The sequence below is a fragment of the Haliotis rufescens genome, unplaced genomic scaffold (genome assembly GCF_023055435.1).
Source record: "Haliotis rufescens isolate VD_foot unplaced genomic scaffold, xgHalRufe1.0.p SCAF_3, whole genome shotgun sequence".
Lineage (NCBI taxonomy): Eukaryota > Metazoa > Mollusca > Gastropoda > Lepetellida > Haliotidae > Haliotis > Haliotis rufescens.
Genome location: NW_025964001.1, coordinates 60,381,177 through 60,399,721, shown reverse-complemented (window position 1 = coordinate 60,399,721; position 18,545 = coordinate 60,381,177). Strand labels below are relative to the sequence as shown.

Here is an 18,545-nt window from a genome sequence, read left to right as displayed (position 1 = left end):
GATCACCTGATTCTTCAATATTACATAGTTATTATCATGCCATAACAGCTTAACTATAGTTATAAGAAAGAATCAGGTGTCCTTAAGTTCTTTTGAGTGGTGTGTGTGTGTGTGATAAGGTCAAAATGTCATGTAGTGCTGAAATACAAGAAGTTTAAAGTACAGGATGGAATTTTTTGTTTGCAAAGAAATTATGTACCCTCAGTGCTGGGCTGGGAAGAGTACAAAATTTAATGCCTGGGTACCCACCCCCCTATTGCCCGACCCTATCTGGGTACCCACTGTAGGTCTCAGGAGATGTCTACAAATGTCCGATTGGGAACATTTTTAGAATAGCCCTGGCAGAATGTGTATTAAACAATCTGGTCATCCATACACTGAAGTTGAATTAAGTTATGTCTTTATTCAACCATATGAAAAGTCAGAAGGAAAGGGTGCATAGTCAGAAAGAAATGTGAACATTAGTGACTTGTAGTGTAACCATAGAGTTCTAGATAATTTATGCCATTAAACAGTATATCACATGACTAACCACGGGTCCGGGTAGTCCTGTGGGTACCCAGGTCCTACTCAGTACCCACCCGACCCGGGTACCCGAGTTACCCATCCCAGCCCTACATAACTGTAACTGTTCATCCATGGGCTTGATGCTGGAACACGGGGAAGTTTAGGAGACACATACGAGAAACATTTTAAAAAAGTTTATTGACTCAGAATGAAAGTTGTTGTAGGTGTTTTTCATGGTGCACTCGGGACTTGCTAGTCTCCCTTACACACCTCAGAGCATATGTTAAATAGAACATGGGGGTGCCATTCCACTCGCATCTCCTTTTCAGTTCTGGAGACTTGAGGGTTCCCTAATACTCAAGGTTTCCTTTACAGAATTATTTTTCAGAGTTACAAAAATTATGGCTGATGTCTATTTTGACTTGTACCATACGTTCCCACGTTTTTTAAGGTGAGCAATTGACTTTCCTTTGCATGTGTGTGTGATGAGTGCCACCGGTGGGACAGGATAGGCTCACCATTTCACGAACACCTGGTATCATCACTATTTGATAGTGATTCATAATCACATGATCATGATAGTCAGAATTGTACAATCAACTCTGCATTTAGCAGAAATTTCTGGTGACTATAGAAGGGGTTTTGTCGTTTTTATATTATTTAACAGTATTTTAGGGACTATTTGTTAGTCAAAGGTGGGACCAGAGAAACAAGAATCTGTGTTTGACTAAAAGGTAGTCTATACTATGAAAATATTAATTGTTTGATAGGCATTACTTAGAAGTTGGCGGATAACAAAGTAGACATAATTTAAAGATAACAACTTCTTTAATACTGTAAAAAGTGACATTTCGGTATAGGTCCTTATACCGTTGTCAAGCAAGACTTGCTTTCGGTATAGATCCTTATACCACTGTCAAGCAAGACTTGCTTTCGGTATAGGTCCTTATACCGTTGTCAAGCAAGACTTGCTTTCGGTATAGATCCTTATACCGTTGTCAAGCAAGACTTGCTTTCGGTATAGATCCTTATACCACTGTCAAGCAAGACTTGCTTTCGGTATAGGTCCTTATACCGTTGTCAAGCAAGACTTGCTTTCGGCATAGATCCTTATACCGTTGTCAAGCAAGACTTGCTTTCGGCATAGATCCTTATACCATTGTCAAGCAAGACTTGCTTTCGGTAAAGATCCTTATACCGTTGTCAAGCAAGACTTGCTTTCGGTATAGATCCTTATACCGTTGTCAAGCAAGACTTGACAACGGTATAAGAATCTATACCGAAATGTCGCTTTTTACAGTATTAAAGAAGTTGTTATCCATAAATTGTGTCTACTTTGTATGAAAATATTACATTAAATGCTTTGAAAAATTGCATGGTCAGTATACATTTGAAAATACAGTAGATAATAACTTCTCCCCACAGCATGTATAGCATGTTTTCTTTCACCTGCTCACATTGCTATAAACATCGCAGGCGAGACAGGAGCATGGCCCATCCTGTGACAAGCCTGACCGGCCAAGCTCTACCACTCACGCCACAACACAAATATTTGGCAATTAAATCTCCGGGCAAGTGTCAAATCTGACAACAAATAAGAAAACTAAATCATTGAAGATTGTCAAGTGAAAGATCAAAGGCGAGTCTGGTATGACAGTCGTTGGGAAGACTGATTGGTGTGGACGGACAGGGGATATAGATGTCGGGCTGCACCAGGCACTCCGAGAGGTCAATACCAGTGGACTATTACTTACATACAATTAGCAGAATGTACAATATTCTAATCACAAGAATCCACAATAAATTTATGATTAGATTTTCATAAAAATATTTAAAAAATGTGAGGTGAGAGTCCCATCATTTTTTATATGCATTAAAACTTGGCTGAAGCAAACTCTAAGGGAGTAACAATAATTTATATTTGTAGTTCGTTACTCATGTCCATTTTCTTAGATTGAAATTAGAACTGAAAATGTGTTTATGGCAGATCACCCCAATCTACCATTGCTTACAGCAGCCACGATCAGATTACTGTCTTTGGTGCCTTGAAACAAACCTTTGTTGTCACAAAATGGATACCGTATATCGCTGTGTATAAGGTGACCCCACGTATAAGACGACCCCCCTGTACACGCCTTCAAAATCCACCCAAAATCCTATACTCTGTGTATAAAGCGACCGGGAATGAAGCACAAACCTTATATATACAATAAAAATATGTTTATCTTGCGTTGTTTTTTTCTACGATGATTAGTCGCGTGTGTAACTCCAGCACATGTCGCCATTTTGTGTTTACATGCTGCGACACCAAATTTGTGCCCGTAAAAAATAAAATTTATGAAGTAATAATATAAGAACATATTTCAAGTTCTGAGCCATTTATTAACGCATGCCCACCTTAAGCTTGAAAGCAGCATCGTAAGCGATTTGTTTTCTCTTAGAATTCATGATGAAGTATGTCAAGTCAACGAATAACAAATTATTTATACCCATCCATGGTCTACTCAAATACTCAACCATTCTATAATCCCTTAAATCTACTACACGGCTTCTCTCCGACTATGAAAAGAACATGCCATGACTCGTAATACTTTTTTATCTGTGTTTATTATATAAACATGTACTACTGTATCGGAAAAAGAAATGTGTCCTGGGAAGGCATCACCTTGAAGTGAACTCCTTGATGTTAAAGCATTGTGCTGTCTTCACCCTGTGTGTGACGGATGGGCTCATTAGCAAGTAACATCAGCAATAATGCTGCCGACAGCAGCCAATTGCCATATTCTTCAGACCACCTCCGTGGTCTAATGGTAGAGCGTCCGCCCGGAGAGCGGAAGGTGCGGGGTTCGATCCCCATCCGCGTCATACCAAAAGACGTTAAAAGATGGTACTTGTTGTTACCCTGTCTGGCGCTCGGCATTAAGGGGCTAAAACAAGGACTGGTCGACTCGGAATCAGTATACTGTGTCTGAGTGGGGTGTTCATGTTAAACTGCGGCATGGTATCTCAGTGTGCTAGCACTATAAATCGGCATCAGTCCGGACTAGTACAAGCAGCCAGACACACATACACGTGCATGCATGTCGCTATATAAGTGCAATAATCTTGGACGTGATGTTATACCCCATTTCACCTCACCTCACCATATTCTTCATATAATAGAACCCATGAAGATCTTGGGTAGAATAGGTCTTCAGCAACACATGCTTGCTGTAAGAGGCGACTAACGGGATCGGGTAGTCAGGCTCGCCCACTTGGTTGATGCATGTCATAGATCCCAATTGCTTGGATCGATGCTCATGATATTAATCACTGGATTGTCTGGTCCAGACTCGATTATTTACATACTGCCGTCATATAACTGGAATATTGCTGATTGCGGCGTTAAACAACCAACCAACCAACCAATCATATAATAGAAGCGGCAACCATGGCCTACTGTTATGAATGTTTATTCTTTTGTATTTCTTTTGTAATTATAAATTATATTTGGATAATTTGTTTCAAACAGAAAACAGATGTTGAAACTTTTCTACTTTTTTATATGATCTATACACTTTTCATGTTATGTACAAGACCACAAATGAAAGGTAGGCAGAATTTTTCAGAAAGCATCCATTAGTTTATTCACATGACTGAATGGAAAAACGTGTTTTCACTTTTTCGATCAGCGTAATTAATATGTTCAACACATGTTCCGACACATGTTCAGTGCAGACTTGGCAGATGGTTGAGACTGGTTATTTTCTGGCCTTCAGATGTTTCACATTTACATTTGCTGTGAAGTCTTATACCCATTAGCCAGTATCTATTTGAACCATGTTTTATTTTGTCAAAAGACGCAATATTTGGCAACTCATGCATGGGCAAGAACACATTAAAGTGGCCTGATAGAGGTCATGAATATACATTCTCCATTGTCTCGTATAACTTCATATGTTACAGCAGAATGAAAAGCTAGACAAGTATGACAATTAAGATGGTGGCATATGGACAGCTTATTGTTGGATATTCGATGTAGGTAACCCCTTTTGATGCAAGGTTAACTGATCATCCCAATGTTCAGTAAAGAAATGACGACAAAAGGCATCTATAAAAGCCACTGTTTTTATGACAGGACATGAATGCAGTTCAATATATCACACCTTCTTCACTCAATTTAATGTAATAAATATCCTTCAAGATATCCTGCCTGTAGTTCCATTAGCAAGTGATGCATGTTAGATGTGACATCTTGCAATAAACCTGAATGAGCATGGATTCATTTATATGCTTGCCTTGTTGTGATGCTGCCATCAAAGTGTCACTGTCTGGTAGGTTTCAATGGAGGTGAAATGGGCACTTGTATATTTCAATGTGACTGTTACGACTGAACAAACGTGTCCCACCAGAGTGGATGATATTACTTGTGAAAGGAAACCCATGCCATGAGATGGTTACTTGCCCATGAGATTGACTACATTAACCTCCAGGAGGATTTTCTGTTTAATATATTTCCCTCATTCACAAAACTGAGCAAGGGTCCCTTCTTCGTATTGTTGACACAAAGGCAGCACTGTTCATCCCTTCTCCTGGGATCCTATTCCCCTCGTATGTTCCTAACAATACTGGCACCATGCCGACTCCATTTCGGGGCCAAGTTTTGTCAGCTGACAGTTGGTTTACCTGGGCGCATCATTGAGGGCTGTCAACTGAGTGTTATAATAGGCCCCAGCAGGCCTCATCGCTGTGGTAAAGGTGGGCCTGGGGCATTCGATGATTGGCCTGCAAGTGGCAGGGTCTTCACAGGGCTGGGACACAGCGCTACAATGTGGGGACATTGCCCCATGAAAAGGGTGACTGGCAGAGCCTGTGTGGCGTATCATAATAGAAATCGGAATGATGTTACAGTCATCTCTTTGAAGAAATGCTCAGATTCCAGTCGTAAGATGGCTATCATTTATTCAGTCTCATTGCTGCAGATCTTGAAAGTTGTTTTCATAAATGATAAGATGACCTCATCGTCATGTGTCGTGATGGGCTTGTCAAATGGGATAAATCCTTGAAGAATACAATAAAGATGTCAAAGAGAACTTTAATTTTAGTTCAAGTCAGATGCACTGAGTGACTGAGTGAGTGAGTGAGTGAGTGAGTTGGGTTTAACACCGCTTTTAACAGTATTCCAGTTATATCGCAACGTGTCAGCTTAACGTGGGAGGAAAGCCTGAAGTAATGCAGGTCTCAGACGTTTACCACTTCGGTGAAACCCACGAGCACGGGTATGGTGCTGACAAACCTAGAAACATAATCGGGGCGAACTAGGATTTGAACCCACAATCCTAGGTTTCTGGCGTGCCTAAGGTACGTACGCAACTCTGCACAGCGAATCGCGGCATCTTAGACAACTGGGCCACCCTTGCCCCCTAGATGCAAAGAGTGCAGAGGTTTGAAATAAGCATATTTTGAATAATAACACTCATGCCTTGCACAACTTTGTGTACATTTTATTAACCAAAAAAATTACATATCTTATATGGGAAAGTGTTGAATGTTGACATAACTTGAAAGTTTCATTTACAGCAGAGTCAGCTAGTCCTTAATGACCTGTGTGGCCTGATGTGGACTGCTTGTTTTAAACTTTAACGAATGATTAGATGTGGAGAGTTTGCTTGAAAGTTGCTTGAACATTCACAGGCACAATTAAGCACAAGCTTATTGTGCACAGTAAAAATGATGTAACAACTACTAAGATTTGAGCCTACATTGTGTCTATTTCTACATGACATGGATGTTCTATTACAATAGTGAGTGAGTGAGTTGGGTTTAACGCCGCTTTTAACAGTATTCCAGTTATATCACGGCATGTCAGCTTAATTTGGGTGGAAAGCCCGAAGTGATGCAGGACTCAGACGTTTACCACTTCAGTGAAACCCACGAGCACGGGTATGGTGCTGACACACCTAGAAACATAATCAGGGCAAACCGGGATTCGAACCCACAATCATAGGTTTCGAAGGGACGCAACTCTGCACAGCGAAACACGGCACCTTAGACAACTGGGTCACCCGTGGCCCCTCTATTATAATATGATGAGGATGTTCTATTACTATGTGATACGGATCCTGGGAATGAGGTTGGAGGACTGAAACGGTCTCGTGGAGCATGCAATGTCTTTCCGCTCTCAGGCGAAAGAAGACATCGCATGCTTAACTTGTGAGCCTCCATTGATTTGACCTTTCCCATTGATATAAATAAATGATGTTTTTCTGACATGGACTTAGACAGAAAGGGTTAATTCCATTGATTTGACCTTTCCCATTGATATGAATAAATGATGTTTTTCTGACATGGACTTAGACAGAAAGGGTTAATTCCATTCACTGGCCCTTGCACGATGAGCCATCTACCGAAATAGAGAATGAGTAATTAGTGGTATCAAATATTGACGATAATTATACCTGTGGTAGACAGTTGTCATGTCATCATGCATTGTGTGGAAACCTTTACACTGTAGGATATGACAACACAGTTTATACATTTGACAACATTTGGGTTGTTAAATTCCTACTTCTGTATAATACTCAGGGGTAACCAATTTGGAAAATATAGGATTTTTGGTTTTAAATAAGAAAACTAACACTTGTTTGCAATAAGTGAGTGAGTATGGTTTTATGCTACTTTTGGCAATGTTTAAGCAATATCATAGCAAGGGACACCAAAATTGGGCTTCACACATTGTACCCATGTGGGGATTTGAACCAGGGTCTTTGGCGTGAAGAGCTAAAGCTTTAACTACTAGGCTACCCCACTGTCCCACAATGAGTAGATCAACCAGCAGTAGAAACTGGCTCTAGTATTGTTGTCCTTGCCAAACTGACCAATAGTTACGGTATCATAAAGACACGCAGAAATCTGCCATTTTTAAGGGTTTTGCCATATAAGGACTAGTGGACTAAAATTGTTAGTTTCTACCACTTCAAACTGGGGGTCATTTTCACGAGAAAGCAACTACCGTATTCGACGTAATAAGCGCCCCGCTGTAATAAGCGCCCACAGCGATATTTGCTAATATATTTATTTGTGTATAATACCCACTTGTGTGTTATATGCACCCCATACCATGGGCAATTAAATTCTGGAAATATATATCTGCCGTGTCTAATACGCACAGACTTTTCTTTTGTATCATTTCATGCTGTCAGCATAAACCACGAAATTTACGATCTTTTAACTCCTTTTTTTCACCAAAATTTTATTCTAATAAGAGCCCCCTAATTTTGAGAGTGCCCTGGGCGCTTATTATGTCGAATACGGTATTTAGACCTGGTGCGAACAAATGGCCTACAATGGAGCGTAAGGACTATATCCATACAGAGACCATATATCGGTACACGGTCTCTGATTCATATGATAATGGAAGGTGAAGTTCAAACACATGTATGAGAAAACATTCACCAAATTCAATACACTTAGAAGATGAAATATGAGTAACTCAAACCTTTTGGTAAGAAATGAAGTGCTGCATGTTAACAGAAGCATGGCGAGCTTTATTGTCATCAATGATAATTAGTCTGTTTGAGTGAATGTGCAACTAATTACTGTTAAGAGGAATAAATGGAGCAGCTGCCAAGTCCTGCTGATGGGCAGTTTTTTAACAGGCAAGATGCTGAAGTATGATGCAAGGTTGTTAGGTACGGGAGATGGTATCAGGGCAGTCTGTGGCCAAGTAATCGGCCTTTGAAGGAAGATCCCCTAACATTGGAACAGGAATTCAACACTGAGATAATGGAGAGGAAAATATGTCAAAATCAACAACTTGAAGGATTTGCAACTTGTCAGTTTCCTTGTCAACAAAACAGCTTCGCTAAATCCATGCTGGCCGGCTTTACCTGTGATGGCACGACATGTTGCGTGCAGTAGGCTGCGGTCAAGCTTTGCGAATGTCACAGCGCATTAGATGAAGGGAATTTTAAACTACATTTAGTTGATCATTTCATGTGTCATTAGCAGGGTCAATTGCTAATGATGTTTACAGTGTTACAAATACGGCACCGCGTCCAATGTTCGCTACCAGCAGCAACTTGTGGTAAAGCCATCAGTGATGCTTTTTCTAAACTTGGGAGTCATGACCTCTTTACCCAAATACAGTTGAGTTCCTATTATTCTATATCAAATACTCTGTTAAATAATCCATGCAGTAAGTGTCAGTTTTGAAATGACTAAAAATATTGTAAATACTCAGGCTTAATTTAGATTTCTTTACCGAATTTACTACATCAGTTATGACTTGTATAAAAAAAAAAATTGCCAGTATTTCAGGAATTTATTGCATCAAACAATGCAGGAACATCATGCAATACGCTCATGTTCTCATCTCCGTGTGCGTTCCCTATATTTAATGTGTTCTCTAATTCAGTTGCAAAAAATAGCAACGAATTCAAAATGCTAAAGCCATGTTTTACAATGAAGTATACTTGAAGCATGATGTCTGGGTAAATATACAGACGGTGTTGAAATCTTAAAGAATCATGACTTAATTACATGTCCAATTTTCAAGAATCATGAAAAAGACATGTTTGGTGCAAAATTGCAACGTGTTAGATGTACATAAAATTTGTTGCATTGAAATTGTTTGCAGATTGCTGTATAAGCTTTCAAAGGAATAACAGGAATTTGCGAACCCCATGACCCCAGGTTGAGGTCACAGGTGTCAAACAGGCAGTTAGCTGAGGAAGAGTCGTAAAGATTTCATTCAGCACCTTCCCTTGTAATTTGGCTGGGAAACTAATTCATTGTTAAGAGCTCAGCATTTATTTAGCACCACATAGTGTTGTGAGAATCTGGATCTGGTTCCCGATAGACAGCAGTTGTTCGCTGAAAGTGAAAAATGCTATGATAAAATCAGTTCTACAGCTACAAGTAGCTATCAACAGGCTCGGATTCCTTCACAGAATGCTATTATTTGCTTGATGTGACAAACAAAAGAGTGGATCAGGAATAGAGGTGCTTGTAAAAAAAACACCCTAAGCTTTAAGACTAGAAATAGGGCTAATTCAATGAAGGAGAAAATTGGTCATTACTAGGCAGAAACATTGCTGTGAGTGGGCAGAGAAAGGTCAGCGTATGTCCAGTCAAGGTTGACCTCAAGCGCTCACCTCAGCCAGGTGTGGGAGTCTCACCTGCCCGATTGTCTGCAGGACAGACGGTCATCCGTTTCAACAGTATCACATCAATTTCTCTACCCTCCCCATGTGGAGAGGGGCAACTACGGTCTGCTTGGGACAGAACACCATAAAATAGGATCTCAGTGGGCTAGTTCTGGACCATTGGCTTTTTACTAAGCTCTGATATTTTACATAATTGCCCAACTTTAACGCCATGCATGCACAAGAAGCTTCCATCTTTTCATCATTTGAACGATGAGTCATGAGCTGTGAAGGGAGGAGTAATGGAAACTTACGGATTAATTTCATTGTTTAAGATTAAGATAATTGGTGAAACATGACTGTAATTGTGCTGAGACACTGGGATTGTGTGTAAGAACATGCATGTATGTGAATAATGTCGACTCTGAACTGCATGCGACCCTCACATTTCAGCTGATGCAATTACTGTATTCAACGCAATAAGCACCCTGCTCTAATAAGCAATATTTGCTAATATATTAGATAGTGAACAATCCCAATTAGCACCCCTTCTGATTGATCAATGTACACTTATTTATTTGTGTTTAATATGCACTCATGTGTTATATGCATCCTTAATTATTGGCAATTAAATTCTGGAAAATATATCTGTCGTGTATAATACGCACAGACTTTTCTTTTGTATCATTTCAGGCTGTCAGCATAAACCACGAAATTTACGATCTTTCAACTCTGGTTTTTTTTCTCACCAAAATTATATTCTAATAAGAGTCCCCTATGTCTAATTTTGAGAGCGCCCTGGACGCTTATAACGTCGAATACGGTATCCCAGTGCTGATGGTTCACACAGTTTAACTGGCACTATCGACAGTGTTTTATATATTTTTTCACCATGTGTGCATGAAACTTATATGCTAAAGAGCTTGTTTCAGCATTTAAAGTGATAAACTAGGTGTATTATTCTGCGTTGTTTCTCAGTGTCTTGACCTCGTTCTAGTTCAATATATAATATTTCATGCACTCAACTAGATGTTTTCGGCATCTTGTGATGCCTGCTACCTCACATCTGGTATTTCAGTCTTCACATTAAATCTTCCAAAAGCATCCCTCCAATTTGGATGAAAAATGTATATTGTTGATTGAAAAAAATGAAGACAATGACATGTACAAATTGTTTTTCTACAATTATGTCTCTCGCATCTGGTATTTCGGTCTTAACATTAAATCTCTCCAAATTGGATGAAAAATGTATATTGTTGATTTTAAAAAATGAAGACAGTGCAAGTAAAGTGACATGTACAAATTGTTTCTCTACAAGCATGTCATGATTGTAAGAAAACATATCTGACACTGCCAGAGTTCCTGACGTTAGAGGACACAGACAGTCTGAGAAAGTGTGTATGTGTATGTGGATGTGGGAGATACATGTAATTTGTTGAAGGAACCACAATGGGGTGTGTGGGTGGGGGTGTGTGGGTGGGTGGGGGGTGGGGTGTCAAAATAAATGTGTGTCCATACATCATGGATTTACAGAAAGTTTTCTTGGTAAGTCAAAGATATATGGAAGTCAGGCCAGTTTTGTGGTCAGTTAAAGCTAAATAAATCATACTTGAGGCACTGGTAAATCCTTTTTCTGTCCTCTCTGAAATTTCACCGGCTAAGGGTCATTTAATTTAGAAAGTAGAACTAATTAAGTAAAATAATGTATTCATTTTTCATATCAAAATTTAAAAAAATAGTGCTTATATTATGTAATCTGGCTCTATATTTCAACATAAAACATTAAATAAAAAGACAAGAACTGTAGTTTAATGTGTATAATAACCTATTTTTCCACAAAACAAATACAGTTGTGTGGAAAGGGGTACATGTCATACACATGACAATGCCTCTTTATTTTGTTCCATAAAAAAGAAACATCACCGCTGACACTTACACCAGAAATGGCATGTCAACAAGTCTGTCCTGAAGTCCTGTTACACAGGTTACTAAAACTATTCAGTGTTTTTCCTGCTTTATTTTTTTATTCTTTTTTTCTATTAAGTTTATTCACTGTTGTTTACATTAATTTTGGCAAAACTGTGTGTTATCTAAGCATCTGATCGCACCAACTCACCAGTATTTACTGCAACCATGATCAGCTTACGGCTATTGATGCTTTGAAACAAACCTCAGCGGTCAGGGAACGAATAAATGTATCACTAACATCAACATCATTTGAGTCATTACCGTATGTAATAACTCAAATGATAATTACTGTTATTAATTATTAAACAAACCCTAGCGGTCAGGGAACGAATAAATGTATCATTAACATCAACATCATTTGAGTTATTGCCGTATGTAGGATATGTTTAACTGATTCACCGGGGCTAACGTATATACACCGTTTTATATGTGAAAAACACACACGGTAGTAGAGATCCCTGCATATACAAAATACCTAGCGTAGCAAGAAATAACACTGTAAATAATCATGTCCTGTAATTGGGAGTTGCATATCATTCACAAGAAACTATGGGGCTAATTATTTCTTTTTCCGTGTCATGTTGATTCCTAAATTTGACTCTCCTGAGCATTCAAACAATTTCACAATATTACAACTCTGTAGTTTGTCTTAGAGAAAATACTGTCAATCACACGATAATAAAATGGTTTGAGGAATTGTGAATGAACTGATGGCGATATTCATAATATCCATCACTGGTGTCAGTTGTCAGTCACAAGTCTTCGTGGAATATAGGGGGCACGGGTGGCCCAGTCATCTAAGGCGCCGCAATTTGCTGTGCAGAGTTGCATCCCCTGGACATGCCAGAAACCTATGATTGTGGGTTCGAATCCCGGTTCACCCTGATTATGTTTCTAGGTTTGTCAGCACCATACCCGTGCTCGTGGGTTTCACCGAAGTGGTAAACGTCTGAGACCTGCATCACTTCGGACGTTCCTCCCACATTAAACTGACACGCCGTGATATATCGGAATAATGTTAAAAGCGGTGTCAAACCCAACTCACTCACTCACTCATGGAATATAAACAAAAAGATCCATGGCAAATACAGTTTGCAAGTCATTGGATTTATTGCTGATTTATTTTGGTGAGGCAAATGTGTGATCTCATGAGTCAGTGGTCATGGACATACACATTTTTTATACCCGTAAAGATCCGGGGTAGAATAGGTCTTCAGCAACCCATGCTTGCCGTAAAAGGCCACTATACATGTCATAAGAGGAGACTAATGGGATCGGGTGGTCGCTGACTTGGTTGATGCATGTCATCGATCCCAATTGCGTGGATCGATGCTCATGATATTAATCACTGGATTGTCTGGTCCAGACTCGATTATTTACAGACTGCCGTCATATAGCTGGAATATTGCTGAGTGCGGCGTAAAACAACAAACCAACCAACCAACATATTTTTTAACCCCTAAATATCTTGAAAGGTATTTGAATTGGAAGGCATATAACTCAGAGTGATGTTTCTGTCTCAAAGAGATCTGTATTAGAACAAACCCCAGTGGCGTGGATTGTTGCTTGTGATATCAATCACTGGATTGTCTGGTTCCCTGTACGTACATTACATTAATTACTATTCATGACATTTTCAAATTCTCCAAAATGAATTTCCTTCAAACTAAAGGAACTTTGTATTTTTCGTTTTTAATATTCACCATAGCATTTTTAGGTTTAATGCTCAGACTGATTATATACTGACTATTCATTGGTAACATTGAAAATTAACAAAACCATTTTGTAAAAGCGAATACTCCTCTTAGAATGCCCATTTCACATTAACAGATTGTACCTGCAGTAAGTTTTGTTTATGTCTCAAAATAAACAGGGAGGTATAGGTTTCCCTGGCATGCACCTATCAAATATCTCATGTTTGTTTACCACCGGGTTCAAAGGTTGTCAAATATGTATTTTCCTTTCCCAGAGGGGAATGTTTATCATGTGTGCCTTTCGTATATAGTGCTACATTTGTAATACTCAGACATACAAACTGAATACCTTGTCTTTAATTTACTCAAATGAAGAATAATACAACATGATTCCATGACTGACTCATTTATAAACTGGCAGCAATGGTTTCTTTATAAACAGCCAAGACTGATTAACTTGTCTTATGAATGACTGCTAGCTGAGATGAGCAGTATAGCTGCAATGATCTGCAAGTGTAGCAAGATTTTACAGCCACTGCCAAGCTCTATGATAAAGTATATAATTACTTAGATTTCCATTATCCACCACAGGGACAATTACAGCTGTTTGACAATGCATTCTGTTTTCGTTTCATTTTAATTAAGAAGATGTTATTTATTCATACCACCGCCTAAGAAAGACCTCATTATCGAGGGTTTATGGAGTATTCAAGGAGAATGTTCTGATCTAGCTGCAACTGGTCCCACTTGGTTTGTTTCGTTGTAGGATTAAATAAAAGCGACAAGAAACTTTCCACATTCATAAGAAATCTTTGCTAGAAGCAGGGTCGATTGTATGATTCATGCTGTATCATGAGCATGTGTTTTATGAATAACTATCAAATTGTGATGATACCAGGTGTTTGTGACAAGATGAGCATATCCTGCCTTGTTGGTCACAAACTCATGCAAATGCAAGTCAACACTGATGCATCAAATTTGGAATTGTCCTCCACATGTCTGTCATACTTTTTTGAAAGCTTTGCTGAGGACTTGAATGTTGTAACTATGATCAAACTTATTAAAGACATTTGGAGCTGAAATGTAGAATGTACTTTTTTCAGTATCAAATAATCTGCAAACAACAAGTTTAATAAAAAAGAAGTTCTTTGAATAAGACAGAATCAACATTTTTAAAATTGAGGAGAGCAGGTATTTAAATGAATTTTTGTGAACATTCTGTGATATGACTGCAGATTGAATGAACCAATATGCAATGCACTATACTGGCTCATACACAAATAATTTGTTTGTTTGTTGCTTAATCACACTCAGCAATATTCCACCTATATGATGGCAGTCTGTAAATAATCAAGTCTGGACCAGACAATCCAGTGATTGACATCATGAGCACTGATCTACACAATTGGGTTACAATGACATGCATTAACCAAGTCAGTGAGCCTGACCACCCGATCCCATTAGTTGCCTCTTACGAGAAGCAAGGGTTGCTGAAGATCAACTCTAACCTTGATCGTCACATATAGACTGGAACATAAACATATGCACATATTTATGCATATACTAGTCCGTTACAGATATATTTTGAGTCTACTAGCCTGATTTTGGCTGTCAGGATGATTTAATGTGTTTTGTTTTGTTTGTTTTATCCATCATTTAGTGTTGATTTTGATGTTATTATTAAACTATTACTAGCTGGGTTTAATAAAACAGAGTATTGCTAAACTCAGGCTTTGGGCAGGGGCTGAAGTCAGAGACTGCTTCATGACCAATTCCATAACTTCTTGCTTCAGGCGGCGCCCCGTGCAGCCCGGGCAGTTCCCGGTGTCGGAACATCGAGAAGTGTATCCCCGACACTCGGCTGTGTGATGGCTTCAATGACTGTGGGGACAATTCTGATGAAGAGCAGTGTCAGACAATAGGTAGGTGGTGAAACATGGTACGAGGGTTGACTGATAACTTGTAAGCCTCTCGTGAAACGAACATCCTCCCGAGGCAAGGGCGTTAACTGACTCTTAACATCCACAGAGCTCCAGATAAGCTGCGTATCTGCGTAAAATACGCATCAGAAATGCAGAAATAAACCGTAAAATAAAATCCAAGCCTATCAAATACGCAACGAACATTACAGATACGCTACAAAAATAAAACTTGTGCGTATCATCAAAATATTGTGAAGTAACCCTAGTAGCAAATCAGCAACTTATTTTGAAATTATTAATGGACATTCCGTCAAGCTTGCCAAACTCCACGATGACAGTCATGATCATTTGCCATCACACTTTCTTGTGGAAGTATCGTATTTTTGAGTCCTATAAAGCTCTCGAAACCCACACGACACCAGTTTGCAGGGACTAGATGAATAGTGATTTTAAATATTCAACTTAAATACCCACATGTGTAAAAACTAGTGGATAACAGAAATTTGAATACCCAGATAGAATTACTGATACCCAATGCTTTTAAAATGCATGGGTAAAATACCCACAACACCAAAATCTTATCTGGAGCTCTGCATCCAGTTTCCACCCTTGCTGAACTAGGCTGGAATTCTGGAGTTACATTTTATGCATATGCGAGTCTATGCATAGTCCAATCAAAATCGCATAATGATTTCAACAGGCAGATTTCAATTGACTGCAGGATTTGCAAAACATGTGTACCGCCAACTGGGCTCTGACAGAAATTTTGTGTTTTATTATGTCATTAATTATGTGCTCAAGTGATCTGATTCACTTTGCGGGGTAAGACCCATTTTATTACAATATAGAGCTTGATTATCGATCATAACGATTTGACTTGGTGCCACCATTTTGTTTGAAGCGAATGCATGTGATATGAGAGATGGAATCTGATTGGTTGTAATAGCCACTAGTGGCGCTACGATGGTGCCTGGAAATTCCAGCCTAGTTCGGCAAAAACCTAAGAGCTAGATTATCATGAGACATGTTGCGCCTGGTTGTAACTACAGTTCGCAGGGAGTCACTGTGATGTGCTTGCACACATGTCTAGCTGTGGATCTTATTGAAACTTTTGAAAATTTCCAAATTAATGATTAAATAGTCACATAAACCCAGTGGGGATTCCGGGTTAGAATAGGTCCCCAGTAACCTATGCTTGTCTCCCCGTGGGATTCCGGGTTAGAATAGGTCCCCAGTAACCCAGTACTGGTTGTAGGAAGTGACTGAATGCATCGGGAGGTGTGCGTGTCATCATTCCCAGATTCCATGGATCACTGCTCACAATATCAATCACTGGATTGTCTGGTCTCGACTCAAATATAAACAGCCACTGTCATATAGCTGGAATATTGCTGAGTGCGTCATTAAGCAACAAACTTACACACCAACACATTCGCACACCCAGATGTACACGCACTTGCACATGCACATGCACACGCACTTGCACATGCACATAAGCAGGGTGTGGAGTCATCCCACAGATGACATCCTTACCTTGTCAGCTTGCTGACGGAGTTAACCTCCTTGGTCATGTGGACAAGGCGTCCGACCTCTGATCAGAAGGTCCATGGTTCGAATCCCATCACAGGACTCGGAAATTATGGCCGCTACATTGGGGCCCAACGTGGGGCTGAGCACGTTCATATTAAATTTGAGCCAAATAAGCCACAGTACCCTACTATGTGGCCTGGGACGTGCCTTCTGTTTACGGGGGAATATGTAGCAGGGCGTGGAGTCATCCCACAGATGACATTCTTACCTTGTCAGCTTGCTGACGGGGTTAACCTCTTTGGTCATGCGGACAAGGCGTCCGACCTCTGATCAGTAGGTCCATGGTTCGAATCCCATCACGAGACTCGGAAATGTTATGGCCGCTACACACACATACACACGCTCAGTCACATGACGTCTTGTTTTCCATGGAAGACGCCAACAAGCAGTGCGGGACAGGCCAATCTATGTGTAGTAGTATCCGGAAATGTGTGGCGGACTCTCAGCGGTGTGATGGACACGATGATTGCGGAGACAACTCAGATGAAGATGGCTGTCAAAGCACAGGTAGAGACACAGCCTGCATGCTCAGCTGACATCTCTCATCCATTTCATCATGCACTCATCACTTGATACAGCCACAGCTTAAAACATAGCTTCAAGCTCAGCCTGTGTTTCGCTATACATTAAGAGGCAAGGGACCAGTCATTTATTAAGGGAGGGGGTGGGTCGGAGGTTTTAATCCAGTAATGTACTGAAAATAATTACCCTTTAGTAATGTTTGTCATTTTTTTGGTGACTTTCCCCATGTGCTTGTAATTTTCATGACCCTCCATGAAAAGAAAAAATGTAAAAGCGATATATTTTACTAGAAAATGTCCATTTTTTTCATGACCCCAAATATGGGTATTATTTTTTGTGACCCTCCCTGATTCCTTCTGACCCATCTTTCTCTGAGATAAATGACAGGTCCTAACACAATTGAAATTTATTGCAAAGAAAACGAACTGATGTGTTTTGTTTCCATAGGGATAAGTCAGGTGTGGAAAGATAACTACATTTTTTTCTGATACCATGCATGATCCATATTTGATTAAGCTTCTCTACATGGGAGATTATCAGCAGTGTCACTGCCCGGCATGTGGCTGTAAATAGCTGTATATAGCTGCGAAATAAGTAAAATATTATATCAGAGACCGTAAAATCTGAGTCGATTCCTAGGATTTCTATCATTTTAAACCTGGCTACAAGTGATGAGTGAATGCTACATCTAACACATGTAATCAAAAGGTGACAGCATGATAACTATCTCGCATGAAGTCATTAATCAATAATTCTTTGGCTGACTGAGCTAATGATATGTCAGATGATAGTCAGCAATGATCCTCCAACAGATACTAAACACTGACAATGCCACCATTTGAGCCAGAGTGATACAATCACTTCCCCAAGAAACAATATCAATAGACAACAGCACTCAGTATGCAAGTCCAAAAAGATCAATTACAAAGTTCAACGACATGCATGCTCTGCAGAATAAACATGCATCTTTCACGAATAATGTTTATGAAATATCATGTTTGGAAATCTATTCCACTACTTGTATGACAAATGGCTGTATTTATCACTATACTAACACACATGAAGTGTGAAGCAATCTGAATCATCAAAACTAACGCTGAAGGAGTCATTGTCGGCTCGAGTACTACAGATACCATATTCGACGTAATAAGTGCCCCGCTCTAGTAAGCACCCACGGCGATATTTGCTAATATATTGGCTGGTGAACAATCCAAATA

General features: G+C 39.5%; 1 protein-coding gene across 17 annotated transcripts in view; it reads left to right on the top strand.

Moving 5' to 3' along the window:
• LOC124132318 (papilin-like) overlaps nucleotides 1-18,545 on the top strand; it is a 169,031-nt gene that overhangs the window by 142,229 nt on the left and 8,257 nt on the right. For all 17 annotated transcript variants that reach the window (XM_048403199.1, XM_048403208.1, XM_048403201.1 and 14 more), the window contains 2 exons: nucleotides 15,088-15,216; nucleotides 17,182-17,313. In XM_048403199.1, coding sequence (XP_048259156.1) covers nucleotides 15,088-15,216; nucleotides 17,182-17,313 — 261 coding nt within the window. The remainder of the gene's footprint in view (nucleotides 1-15,087; nucleotides 15,217-17,181; nucleotides 17,314-18,545) is intronic.